General features: G+C 37.4%; 1 protein-coding gene across 36 annotated transcripts in view; it reads left to right on the top strand.

Moving 5' to 3' along the window:
• LOC115492903 (uncharacterized) overlaps positions 1 to 14,414 on the top strand; it is a 531,227-nt gene that overhangs the window by 225,370 nt on the left and 291,443 nt on the right. For 29 of the 36 annotated variants that reach the window (XM_072923306.1, XM_072923297.1, XM_072923299.1 and 26 more), the window contains one exon: positions 5,591 to 5,639. The exons of 5 other annotated variants lie outside the window; for them this stretch is intronic. In XM_072923306.1, coding sequence (XP_072779407.1) covers positions 5,591 to 5,639 — 49 coding nt within the window. Of the gene's footprint in view, positions 1 to 5,590; positions 5,640 to 6,631; positions 6,743 to 14,414 lie in introns of all 36 variants that reach the window. 2 more of the 36 variants (XM_072923313.1, XM_072923150.1) reach the window with 1 other exon arrangement.

Raw genomic sequence — 14,414 nt, 5'->3', positions numbered from 1 at the left:
ACAAGTTTGGCACTGTTAGTGAATACATTATTACTGCACACTTGAATTCTGTGAATTTACTCTCTGAATTGGAAATTAAGGACCTCCTATTACATACTGTGTATGCTCTACAGTGTCGTTTCCACGTGTGTTCAATGTAAAGACAAAATGCATTATGCAGCACTTTTGCCAGGTATTTTTATTTTACATTTCTGCACTTGTGGCTGTAGCCGAGGAGTTGCTCGTTCCTTCCTATGTGTGCTGTTTATTTATAAGCAACACCATCTTTCGGCAGCAATATCGATATGGAACAACCTTTTCGCACCTTCCCTGCCCCCTGCCCCCAGCCTTGATCCCTTTTGCTGCTGTTAAAATGGGCTTTGCAGGTATTGTCTTTCTTCTGTTAAACTGCATTTTCTGTAAGGTGTTGGGGGTGTGTGTGTGTTTGTGTGTGTTTCCTTTATTACATAATGCAAGACACAGCTACATTGGGAGAAAGCTCGAGCTTTACAGACTCCTCAGAATCGGTACTTTCATGTAACTTGGCTGGGAGAGTTTATTCATTGTTACGTTGCAGCAGACTGAGTTGTAGTACTCAAAAGCCTCCTGCAAGTTTGACTATAACGCGCTGTATTTGCAATGAAAATAAGCAGACAAAATGAACATGTTGCAAAAGAATAGAAGGAGAACCATAGTAAAAGAAAACTCATATAACTGAATTGTATTTTTATGGGGCTTTTGAAAAGCTTTACAACAGGGGAAAAATACATCATTGTTGAATCCTATTTTAATGTAAAGCATTGCCAGAAAATTATCATACTTGGTGCAAATGTAAATGTGATAGTAGAGTTTTTGCAAATCATTATGGAATTTATTTGCTGGTGCATGGAAGTAATTTCTCCAGGGTTACTGAGTTAGATACTGTTAATTTAAACTATGCACATATTCACCTTGTTACTGCAAAGCTAACTTTAAAATGTTTTACTCTGATATTCCTAGTTTTGCCTAGAATGTTTTAATGGGAAATAATGAACACATGCTAGTGTATTATGCCTAGAGGTTTTCTTTTCTATTTCGGTTGGTGAAGGGTTGTGTTATAAATCTCAAAAAGTTATTCCCCAAAAACTTTGTGAACAGTTTTTAAATCCAGATTTTTTTTTTTCTGATAGCATGACTGAAATGTAAAATCTAATATATGAAACAAAAAAGTTTTTCTTAAAAACTTAAAACATTATAAATTTGGCTTTTGATTGCAGACACCAAATTAACATTTTCCTTCATGAAGAAATCTATCGTCTATACGAACATGCAAAAAAGTCGTGTTTTCATCAGATAAATCAGCATTCTGCATTCATAAGCTTAAAGTTTGAAATGCATAGACACTGCATTATATGTTTAAATCCAAAACCAGTAGATTATTCTTTTTTTATAAACAGGTTGATAAATAACTGGTTAGTTAGTTTTCCTGCCTTTAAAAAAGGTGAAGAATATAAAGTATTCTCCATTGTGCTATTTTTATTTTTAACAGCCCTCAGGAATAATGTGTCTCTAATCTTCCTACTTGGAGGGCTTTATGTTTTATGTTTGTTTGCAAACACATAATGAAAGAGTGCAATTATAAAGCTTAACTTCATTGCAATTTTGTATCTTAGATTTTGCTCCTTAGAAATGCTGAAGTCTCAGTTACCCATTTCAGTGCAGTAAATTAATATATTTTCCATTCAGAAAAACAAATTCTTGCTTTTTAGTTGATATTTTACTGATCATTAGAGATTAATATTTCATATTTTAATAGTGCAGTATAAGTGGTATATATTGTTATACTTTTTGAATAAAAGTTACAAATGTATTTATAAAATACTTTCACTTATATGGAAGAAAAAAACCTCTAAACATCGTGGAACACTTTCAGTTTATCAAGAAAACATTGCTCTTGTAAAAATAGCTTTATTTCTCAGTAGATTCTGCTGTGTGTTTTAAAACTTCAGAAGTGAAACTGGGCTGGTTTTTTTTGTCTTATGGGTTTGTTAGTTTTTTGAGGGGTTTTTTTTAGCAAGGACTTAATTCATGTAAACTAAGCACTTTGTTCTATATGTTCTAAATTCCAGCAATGAGATAAATAAATTGCTGGATTGGATGGAACATAATTATTGAATTTTGGCAGAACTTCAGTGAACTCTGCCATGAAAGATTAATGTGCACAGTGCGCTCTTAGATTCTAAAGTAACAGAGTAAGATAAGGGGACTGCATAACAGGCTCCAACCTTTGTGGTTTAGAGAAAATAGAAAACCATGGGCAAATGTTAACTTTTGGTATAAACTGCTAATGATAATGTTTTGTCATCTGGGTGATAAAAACTACAGGAGTAGACAAGGAAATCCAATTTAACACAAATTCTCTTCACTTCTTTCTTGCTCTGCTTCCCATTTTTCAGTATTAGAACAGTCTGAGTTGCTCTACGTTCATAGGAAAAGGAGAACAGAGCAGGGAGGGTACATACAGTGTCCAGTAATGTAATGTCCTGATGGAGTCCCCCCACATCTGCATATGTCATATGTCAGTTTTTACTACAGTCACTATTTTGGTTTGTGATTATGGTGCATTGATTTCAGAATACAAGTAAAATTGTACTGGCTGAATGAAGGTTATATGGAGTCATAGTAATGGTTATTATTCCCTCTCTCTTCTTTATCTACCAAACCTTGATTGTTTAAAACATTTGCTTCAATTGACAATTTGTGGTTATATTCACAAAATCTTATTCCTTTTGGCTTTTAAATTATTATTGCACCTAAATAATGTTTATAATTGAGAACAAAGATGTGTTGTCCTGCCAGTCAGGCTCCCTCAGCAGGACCAATAGGATTGCAAAAACTTTTTAGTATTTTCAGTCAGTTTTCTTTTGGGGAGAACAGGCATGACATCCACCCCGCTCTGGGGTAAGCGCTGTTGCTTTGCTGACTGCTCCCTGCTCCTGGGAGCAATCTCTCTGCCTGCTCAGCCTCTCCAGCACCCTGAACCTAAGCCCACATGTTTTCTCTTCCCCAGATATGTGCAGCAGCAAGCACCAGCCCCTGGCCCTGGAGCTGGCTTCCAGGAGGGCTCAGGGCTTGGCGGCACGATGGGCAGACACAGGGGCAGCCTGACTGGCTGGGCATGGGGATGTGGCTCAATGCACCCAAAATGACTGGAATTAGAGGCAGTGAGACAGGGAGGATACAGGGTAGGATTTTTCCTCTCTTAACTCCTTCCTTCCAGACTGTCAACCTGCTGCTAAGGCTGTGTGCTCGGCTCAGTGTTTTAAAATGGCAGGTATCCAGAATCTTAGATATATTTCATGACTTCAAAGACATTTCGTCTCTCTTTCATGGCCACATCCTTAAGCTCATGATGACAGGGTTATGAGTGGGATAGTTAAAGAGGTATAAGGGCAAGGGACTGATCCAGTGCCCATTGCAGTCAGCAGAGAGAATCCCCCTGACTACATGGCTTTTATTTCCACAACCTGTGACCTGGCTGTTCTTCCTCCTCAGTTTCTGGTGGCACTAACACGACTAGCATTGCCATCCTACTCAAGCAGCTTCCTTGTCCTCATTGGCACTCCTCAAAGAGGAAGGTTTACTGAGTAAAAGGCTTGAATGTGCCTTCCTTGTGTTGTAAAGAAGCAGAGTCCGAGTGCTTATTTTAGCTATTTACAGTCCTTTCCCTTGTCTTTCTCCTCATCTTGAAATGACTCTTCTTCCTGACCTTGATTTATCAATTCATATCACCGTTTCAAGTGGAGTTCAATAAGTGCAGTTACCTGCCTGTATCCCCATTAAAATGCTGCATTTGTGTATGTCCATGATGAAATGACTTTATATTCTAGGCCTATTGTTTTGGTAATCAGGCTCATTTTTCTTTCAATAAGGTTGATTCCAAGACACTTTCATCTTCAAACAAAAAAGGGGTACTTTTATCTTTTTTATAGAACTGTAGAATGCTTCAATCTTTGTTTGCCCTATAAATGTTTGTAGTTGTAAAACCTTTAAAAAGTTATATTCAGAGTGTGTCTGTATTTTAAAGTAGACAATGATCCTTTTTGCTTTCAAGTAATTCACAGAAACGACCACTGCTTTTAGCAATGTAAAAATGTTACCTCAGATAACTAAAGAATAGTAGTTGGAATATTGTGCCTTCTTTGCATGGCTAATACATGCATTTGCAGTGTGAAATCAAGATACACTTTTACAGCAGAGGGGTTATGGAATGTTAAAATACTCAGCCTTAGAATATTATAGATATTTTTGCAAAAGTTGTATATACGACCCAGTGAACACTCCCTATATAACTTTAATGCCTAATAGTGGACTGAACGTTGAAATGCCTATCAGGTGTTGCATGTGAGGCTCTGGGATGCCCAGAAAAAAGGTGCCTTAAAGCAAAGGCTGCTGTTCCCTGTGTGCCAGCCCGGGGAGCAGCAGGAGCTGGAGGAGCAGCAGCTCCCAGGGGTGCCGAGCTGGGGCCCCGGAGCAGCTGCGGGAGCAAGGCGGGAGCACAGAGCGAGGGCAGGAGCCAAGCCAAGGCACTTGTGACTGCACAGAGCATTTGTTCTGCCTGGTGGAGAGGGAGCAAGCGGCTGGTTTGGGATCTGAGCTCTGCTCTGAGCCTTTCTCTGAGCGAGGCCGGTGTCTTTCAGCTGCCATGCCAGAGCCCTGGGCAGAGTGTGAAGTTTTGTGGGCAGAGCACTGGGAGAAGGCTCAGTCCTGTGAGGGATCCTCTGGGGCTTTGTGGGTTACAGCAAAATTTAACACCTGAACTATATGCAGAAAGTATGAGACAGGTGAATGCGGTTCTTAGATCTATATCTATGTGGAAACCTTTCTTTCAAGCATGGTAATGGATTATTAAGCAGTATAAATTCTAACGAAGAGATGTTTGGGTGCTTTTCAAGTTACCTACACTTTGTGCAGGTCAGCAGAGCAAGTTATCCTAAAACATAATCTGTAAAATGACGTACCTTGTGTTTTACAAATTGACACATCCTGGTGTCCATTTCTGAGGAGTCTGTCCCTGGGCATGCCACGTCTCCCAGGGGCTGAGTGCTACAAAAGCTTGACCTTCCCCTTCCACTGGACATACAAAATCTTGTGTGTCAACATTACAGTCCTCCAAAATATAGAAAGAGGGTTGTGAATAAGAATAAGAGTCTTGCAGAAATCTGAAACTTCTTTTTTAACTGTGAGAAATGAGGAACAGTAATGTAAAAAAAGCTGTTATACTTGGGCGGGGCAAGAGGGAGTAGGAGAGGAAGGTTTGAGTTTAGAAAACTCAACCAAGTCATGTAACTCACAATGTTTGCAACCTATGAAAATATTGATGACAGAATTGAAATTGTGTTATGCTGGCAGATTGCAGCTGAAATTGCTTTTTGTGGTCTCAGAGCACGGCTGAAGCAGCAGAGTATTTGACTAAAACACCGCTGTATTAATAGTAGGAAAGAGACAAGTACCAGAAAGGAATTCCAAATACTTACAAGGTATCTCATTTGGGGACATGCATTAGTTTGGTAAATTCCAATTCCCAGACTGGCAATAATGATTGTTACTGTATACCCTTTATGACTTTCAGAGCAAGAGAAGCCAACTTGAGGAGCATGCATATTGCGATACCCTCAGTGGTAAGTACCCTAACTGCAATCAAGTTTATTACATTTTTGTAGAGTGGAGGCCTTTTCAGGACCACACTTGATGCAGCTTAGTCACACAACAGCTTCAAATGGCATTCTGGAATAATAGGGCAGTAATGTGATACAGTCCATAATGAAAATCAGTGTAAAGCACAGGTGGTTGCAAGCATTTGTGTGGTCAGATATAAAACCTTTGCTATGGGTACAGGCTACTGCTTTCCCACTTGAGGAAAGTATAATTAAAAGTGGTTTCCAGATGTGCTGGCACACATCTGCTGGTTTTAAAGGGAATTTTGCAAATACAAAGTGAACTGTATTGCATTCATCGTTATAAAGCCGTTGATGGTTTTTCAGGTAATAAAAAGATTGGAGGCATCAACACCCACTGTAAAATTGAGGTGTCTTTAGACACATTTTGTGTTGACATTGTGTTCTTAGGATTTTCTGTGAGTAGTTCATAGCTGACCTGTGGCAAATATGCAAAATTTTTCTGGACAAAAATTAACACATGTTTCATAAAAACATGATAGTTGATTCCTTGTTAATGATTTCACTTTTTACCAGGTAGATGTAGCAAATTTGTATGGTTTTGCTTGCTTGTTTGTTTTCAGTGAAGGGAATAAATGATATTGTAAAACATTAGGATTCAGTTTCTTTAAACAAACTTTCAAGATGTAATAATCAGGAAACTAGAAAAATATTATATGTTGAAAATAGACCTTTAATTTCACTTCACACAGAAACTAGAAAAAAAATTCTACTTATAGGCTTCCATGATGCATCCTTAGTTGAACTACCTGGAAGAAAATAAATCAGAAAAAAAAAATCGAAAAGTGATAGGCTTTAAAATATTGCTGAGAGATGAGTACAGATCTTTTGTTTTAGCTGAATAAACAACCTATTTGTCCTAATATCCCACTGAGTTTGGTAAAGCTAATATTTCCCCTGGAAATGTTGTTACTAAAATAAAATCCCTGTTTCAGAAGCTTTCACAGTTCCAGAAGTTTTAGTTACTGCTGCTACATGGAATAAGCACAAGGGAAGAATGTTGTGCCTGCCACCTTCTTACTGACTCTTCTTCTAGCATTGCAGAGGTACTCATAACTATAATTTTGAGTTGGTTCTGAAAAAAACGAAGGATGTGATCTACTAGTCTGAGGGTCTTGGACTATTGGCCAGGCTGCTAAATGATGAGAGAATGTTTTTTAGGATGTCTTGTGTAATATTGCCTTTCCACATACTTTCTTTACTTGCTTCCACAGATGTGACTTGTAGGCTCCCTTTTTAAGCGAGAGTCTAATCCTTTGCAATTATCTTAGGGAAATACTCGCATTGAGTAAATCAAATGGATTTCTGTACTTTTCCTCTTAGTTGGACTCTTTCATACAGCAGTTGCTTTTTTCATTTAAATCTTTCTTTCTTGACAAAGCAGAATCTAAAATCTCTTTTTTGGTGTGTAAATGTCAGAACAATTTGCAGAAGATTTAGGCAGAAAAATGGCCACTGAGATCAAATAATTTTTAATATAAAACTTAACATATTGTCTGTACTTAAGTTTTTGGATTAGTTTATTTGTCTGACACCTTTGAAGTTCCTACAATGGCATTGATGGATTCAGTGAGGGATGCACAAAGCAACCTCTGTAGCAAATTGCCCTGTGTGTTTGATTTTTCTGGAATAACATAATAAGTTTCTGTGGTCTTGGTGCTGCTAAACAAGAGTGCTCTGGCTTTAACAATTTCATGCCTCTGAGACAAAGGGTCCAGATCTGCTCATTGCATCTGGTCTGTGAATGGGGACTTCTTGAGGATGCAATGAAATGGATGACAATCAATAAGAAGGATATTAATAACATCATAGTGAAAATGCTGATTTCATCAATGTTGCTAGTACAGCTGACCTTTATCTTTTAATATATATACATAGTGATGGCTATGGTATATTGTGGCAATATACCATATAAATGTTGTATTGTGGCACAAAGACTTCAAATTTGTGCTTCCAGTGACAGTTTTACAAGGATATATTTACTAACACATACACATTCATTTAATATTAAACCACATTTAAATCACTGCTTGCCCAGGAGCTAGGATTTTAGCACTGAACCATTATGTTTGGGTATTTTTTTGGCAAAATGCCATTTGACATGAAATTTAGAAAGGTCTAAAAGAATACAGACATTCAGATGTGAAAATGTGCAAAATGAACACTACCTGGCACTTAAATTACACTCTGCTGCAATTAAGACTCGTTAATAATCATTCCTCTGAACTGACTGCTCACATCAGAGACCAGCCCTGGCCAGACCCTCACAGTTTTTTACATAACCATTTTGTGTAAAGGGTCAGTTTCTATAGAAGGTCAGCTGGGTTATACAAAAGAAGTAGTTTATTGAAAAAAAAAAATTTTATTTAAATGCTGGGGAGGTTGCATCCTTGGCAACTGCAGAATTTTGATGCTTTTTGATTATTCACATTCCTATTGTTTGGAAAGTAAAATGCTGCCCTGAGTGGGGGACAGGTGGAAAAGTGTTTTGGGACTGAGCATGAAGGAACATGAAAAAGGCAGTTCACTGGATGGCAAAGATCCAGTCCTGACCCATAGACACAGGAGACAACCCACCAAAGGTGTGCCACCCCTCTAGGGCAGCAAACCTGTCCAGTGTAGCTCAAAGAGATGAGGCAGGGCTCCTCTGGGGTATAAACCTCTCCCAGACATAGAGTACAATTCTGCAAGAGGCCAGGGAGTTGATGACTGAGAGTGGAGAACCTGTCACATATATATGATACCATTGCTGCTATGTACTGCCACTTGGGCAAGGATTTCCTCCTCTGAACATCTATGTCCTGTTTTTTGGGTAGTATTCTGGATTCAACAAGTGCAGTGCTCTCTGTTTCACCCAGAAAAAGAATTGATAGTCCCTGCTTGATGCTGCATTTGATCTCTATTATCTCTATTTTGAATACCTTTTTTTTTTTTTTTTTTTTTTTTTTTTTTTTTTTTTTTTGTCTTGGCCTTTGAACTGTTGAAGTTAATACTTTCTTAAAATATTCCTTTCTATAAATCAGGAGCATTGTCAGCACTTTTAATGCCTCCCAGGTACCCATCCTTCACCTTAAATTAAAGACTTCTCGTTGTGGCTTCACAATTAGTTGTCATAAGAATATGGTCTATAATGTTAGAAGTCTTGGCTAAGGCCTTGGGAAGACTATGCCACAGGAAAGAAAAAGAATACTCTCTAATATTAAGGCTGATTTTTAAAAAAGTATGTCCCTAGGGTGAAAAAATTCAGGGAGGAGAAAGACACATTCAAAATATTGCTAAAAATAATCTTCAAGTATTTTGATGAAATGACTTTACAGAACTTGAAGACAGATCAAAAGTAATTATCATGTGTGTCAATATTTGTTTTACATTTTATAACTTTCTGATCTCTGAAATAGAAAAAGAGATAACCTATCATTTATCTTATAAATAAAGGTGAAGGAAAAGATGACTCAGATCAAGTTAAATATTTACTATTAGAATATATTGACATATTTCATTTTGTCTTGTTTTTCTACATCTATGTTAGTCTTTGGGAGAAAGAAAACAAAAAAGATAATTTTGAACTTTAAACCAGAACTTTTTAATCTTAAAAATATTTAAATAGAATATTAAAACAATTTCAAAACTCTCTCTGCTTTTTTAAATGACAAGTAAATTTACACATTTCCTTGCAAATAACTTTATTTTTAAATAAATAGCCTTTTTTGAGGGAAAATTGTCAAAAATATTTCCTGCTTACTCTATCATGTGACAAATGTATATTTTGCACTTCAATTGTTGTGCATGTGATGTTATACAATGTGAAACATTAACAAATTATCAGTTCAAGATGTGAGTTTTCATGTTCATTCTTAGAAAATTAAGTACATGATAGTAGAAATATACGGAAAATCTAGTTTCAAAGGCTTTGACTCTGGATAAGCCTCATATTCTCATGGATATAAGACCAGTGAAACCATCAGAAGTGGTGTGCTTAGTGATTTACCTGAGGTCAGTATGTGTTATACAATTATAAATATATTATATGAGACCTGCACACAGATAGTTACACTGCAAATAATCTTGAATACAGCCATGAAGTAATTGCTGCCCCGAACTTTCACCTCCTTTGGGTTTTCCCCCAGTGCCTGGAAACCTGTGCAATGCATTCTACAGCCAGAGCAGCATGAACAGCAGCAGGACAGAGTCCTTGGAATGCCAGAGGTATTCCTCAGGGAGGCCCCATTCCCTACTGGCCAGCAGGATGACTCTGATCCTTTGCCTTCTTCCAAGCCCTCCATTAAACGGGGCTGAAATCCCTTGGTTTTTTGCTGCTTCCTAATATCATCCTGTTGAAATGTTTCAGTGTTGTTTAAGGAAGGCTTAAAGACACAGCTCTTAGAAGGCTTGTTATTCAAAGTGATTATACTCTGCTTTTTACAGGTTTTGTGAAGGAATATCTGCTTTCAGCCAGAAATGTGAGCACTGTGCCTTCTATTCTTGTGCAGGGTCATCATTTGTGGCAATAGCACTGAAGACAAATATATCCCCTCCTCTCCTGTCTTGCATAACTATTTATATTGTTTTCTAATCGAGTGCTTCAGAGTTGAGGTTGTATCTAATCAGTGCTGATTCAACTACTGGATGTACAGAAAAGCAAGTATGTTCTGAACATTATTTTCACTTTTTTGTGAGGCAGTTCCGAGAGGCTTTTATTTTGAGCTACCCAGTCTCTTACAGAACTGCCTTCCAAGTCCAGGTGGTTAAAGGGATATTGTATATCTCTGAACAAAGAGCTTTAGCTGTTCAGGGGAAGAACATGAGTTTCTCTCTGTCAGCTCAGTAGAAATGCATGTCTGTGCAGTGTGTGCAGCGCTGTTGACAGACACTCCCTGTTAGCTTGGGACCCTGTTGGTAGTCTGGAGCATGATATCCCATTTTGGGCACTGGACAGCGAGAAGGGGGCAGAGTACAGTGAGAATAATCAGAGATCCTGAAGGTCTGATTTACCAGGAATGTTTGAATCAAGTGGAGTCATTAGCAAAATATGTTAGGAAGGACAAGAATAACTGATGGTGCCTTGTGGACACACAGAGGTTCCCTCGTGTTCTCTTCAGCCTACTTTCCCATTTCCTCCACCATTTTCCACATTCCCTATTACTTCACCCTGCCCACCCCAACACACAGCTTTCTAACTTTTCAGGGGGAAATTATGCACAGTGCTTCTAATTGTTAAGCTTATAAAGAGTTGATCAAGAAAATTTAACTTTCATAACAATTAACGTCTCCTGTTCAGCAAACTGATTTGCTACTTTAGGGGATGACATTGTTAAAAGAAGTCTTTTCAAACTTTATCATGGCTCCTATTTCCAGCTGTATTTTCTGGTATAGTGTCAGAATACTTCCATTGCTTTCTGAAATAACAAGGAACAACCTTCCTGGAGCTCTTGGTCCAGGAGCAAAATCTCTCTACTTTATTTTTTTCTCCATCCATTGTTCTCATGGGTATCTGAAATGTACCACTGAAAATTCAGTGTGAGTCTTGCTTCAGAAAAGCTTAAATAATGGGAAGTCCTTATCTAACAAATTCTGGATAAATGACAAAAAAAAAAACAAAACAAAACAAAAAAAAACCTAAACAAAAAAAAATCTAACAACAACAAAAGAAACCCTAGAAACCACCCAAACCCTCTAAACCCTAACCAATTATAAATATTTCTGCTTCAGCATGGCAGCTTCCTAAGCAGCTAAGAAAGTGGCCATGGGTAGATCCTCTACTTCTAGGATAGCTGAAGTTAAATTGGGATTTGAACATTGTAGTAATTTTGTTTGGATTTTACTTTAGCCTTTTCTTACCACTAATTGAAACAGACATGTACAATGCTAAGAATATGTGTGTAATGCTAAACAAATCCCTTTGTACATAAACCATGAGTACATGGAGTCTGTATTTTGCCAATAGATTCAGTAACAGACTATAATTAAGATTTGAGAACGCATAAATGACAAACCCTTGATAAAAAAAGATTACATGCAAAGTCTTAGTGCATAAGCTAGAGCTGCACGAGGATACTTCCTTTAAAATATGGTGGATATTGGACACTGAGAAATGCATCAAATGTCATCAAAGTTATGCAGATAATTTCTTGTCCAAAGTGTTCAAAGTAATGTTCAGATTTGCTCTTTTGATGTGAATGGGGGAATTACTAGGGCAGAATATAATCCTTAACATGATAATAAACACCTGTTCCTCCTGAGCAACCGGGTGTCTTCCTCACTAAGTCCTGACTGTTTGCCTCAGTGCTCTACAAAGCAAATTTACAGACCCTGTTTGCCAGGAAGTTCTCAAACTGGAAAGCAAACATAGGATGGAGACAAAATACACCAAGGCATCCAAACCAAGTCTAGTAGAGCAAATAGAAAACATCAACAAAAATAAATGAAGTGAGGCAGCAAAGGGTGTGTAGGAGACGTTTGCTTTCTGGAAGAAAATGAAAAACAATTCCAATTTGTGGTGTTTTGAATACAACTGAGGGAAAAGAAAAAAAGAGTAAAAAAAAGCCCAACTCTATGAAGGACAGGAAAGAAGTTGGTAAAGTAAAACAATATCATTCATGATGGAGTGAAGACCATGTGGTCTTAAATTATAGCAAGAAGGATGCTAGAAATAAACTTTAGGTACAAAAAGGTTTCATATTACCTACAGATCACTAGGAAATGTGAGGTTACTGAAGGTGTGCATGAGAATCTGTGTGTGCACTGAAAACTGGAGTTTTCCAAGGCAAATGAAACTCTTTGCAGTTAAAGACATATCTAGATAATATTAAAACATGACCAACTGATCACCAGATCCTGGTTCATAGTTGTATGAAAATTTAGAAAAATTCATCCTGTTGAAACTGTAAAGTAGTACCACAGAATGTCAAAGAGGAATCTTGGAAAGGATTTCTAGTTTTTCTAGTCAGTACCTGCTTATTTTTAAGCAGTGCAATCCACTTGAGTGGTGTGGACTTTGAATATTCTTTTTTCTTTTAATCTTCTCAGGTAGAAAATTTTCTGTTTCTTTGAGTTAAAAAATAGAACAAAGAACAAATTACTTTCTTTTATGAACTGTTTGTTTTCATATCAGCTATAGACTTCCCAAGTTTTTCCAGCTTTCTACTGCTGAATTCAGCACAGGTGGGTTTTTTTTCAGGTGTTAGACAATACTTTTGATGTTGCTGCACCCTGAATTTTTCTGGTGTGTGGTTGGTTTGCCAAGGTGCTGAAAACTTCTATTTGAGCACCTTAAAGATGAAAAATGAGGTCAAAATTATGATGCAACCCATGTAGGAAAGAGGCAGTATCTGGTCTTGCTGCTGCCCTTCTGTGCTGGGTTTGTACTTAACTCAAAGCTTAATTTATCTTCTGAGAACAAAACTGATTTTTTTTGTGGCAAACTGTTTTTTTTATATTACTTTTAAAAATCAAGAAGATGTTGAGAAGACATGTTATTGTCAAAAAAAACTCACAGAGAAACAGTATCCAAGGAATCAGAATTAAAAATCTGAGTTTAGTGTGGATTTTGAAGGGCACAAGGATGTCTACAGTAGATGTCAGGCTTGTGATGAGATTGTAGAAATTGAGGAGCAAAGAAGGAAACAAATAGGGGTGTCTTGTGACCAAAGTTATGAAAGAGAGAGGAGAAGGGGACACCACAAGGAGGTGGAAAATCCTGGGTAAGATTTCAATGTTTTCAGAGCATACCCAAATCAAACCTCTGTGGTCTCTGACATTTTGCCTGGTACAAACCAATGAAACATTCCATCCAAGAAGTGTATGTTGAAAATGTGTTTTAAACTGGAATACTGCATTAGAGTGTGTTCCTGAGCAATGAGCCAGTAAGGGCTGAGGAATTACTCAGCCTAGGAAGTGATTATGGTGGCATGGGAGGCTGATGATGTACGGCTCTCAGACCAGAAAAACTGGCAGATGAAATTAGAAGTGAAATGCTGCTTTACTCTGTCTCTGAGGTGGCATTTCTGCAAAACAATAAACCCAAGATTTTTTGGTACTAAGAACCTGAAATATGCTTCCCCCTGCCTGCTAAATCTCAAGTTAAATGTCAATATTTCTTTCAGAGATACAATTTTTAAGATGTCCTGGTGTAAATCATGTGTCATCTTACAGAAAGTCTTCCAGCCAGAACAAAGTCATTTTCCCCCCTTATACACAATATGGGTAATGAGACACAACTGAAAACAGTAAAAGAGCTTTCAATGGGAAATATAGGAAATACTTAAAAAAATATTTACAAAACAGAAGCGGAAGCATCAGGCCCATTATCCTAGAATTAAACTACTAGTTCAGCAGTTTTCTGTTTATTTTCTAGTCATGAACATTGGTTTCTGTTTTTCTTCTTGTTAGCTGTAGGCACATAAAGCCTCAGTTAAAACAAGAAAACAGACTCTGATTTTTTGTTCTGTTGACTGTATAACAACTGTTCTCAGCAGTTTAATGTGATATCACATTAGTAAGAAAAATGACCTATATAAAGATGGTGTGCACCATACCCTGGTGGAAAATATGCCAGAATAATGTTGAAAGGATTTATTTCCAATGCACTAATTGAGAAGAAGTTAGGAAGGACTAGTGGTCTTGTTATACAGATGATTTTCATTTATTTGAGTCTGCTGATTATCAAACACTTCAGGCTTTACCTCTGAGAAGACAAAAGTGGTATCAAAGTGATTTCCA

Source organism: Taeniopygia guttata, chromosome 1 (assembly GCF_048771995.1).
Source record: "Taeniopygia guttata chromosome 1, bTaeGut7.mat, whole genome shotgun sequence".
Lineage (NCBI taxonomy): Eukaryota > Metazoa > Chordata > Aves > Passeriformes > Estrildidae > Taeniopygia > Taeniopygia guttata.
The sequence above is the reverse complement of the archived record's forward strand: the minus strand, read 5'-3'. Positions and strand labels throughout refer to the sequence as shown.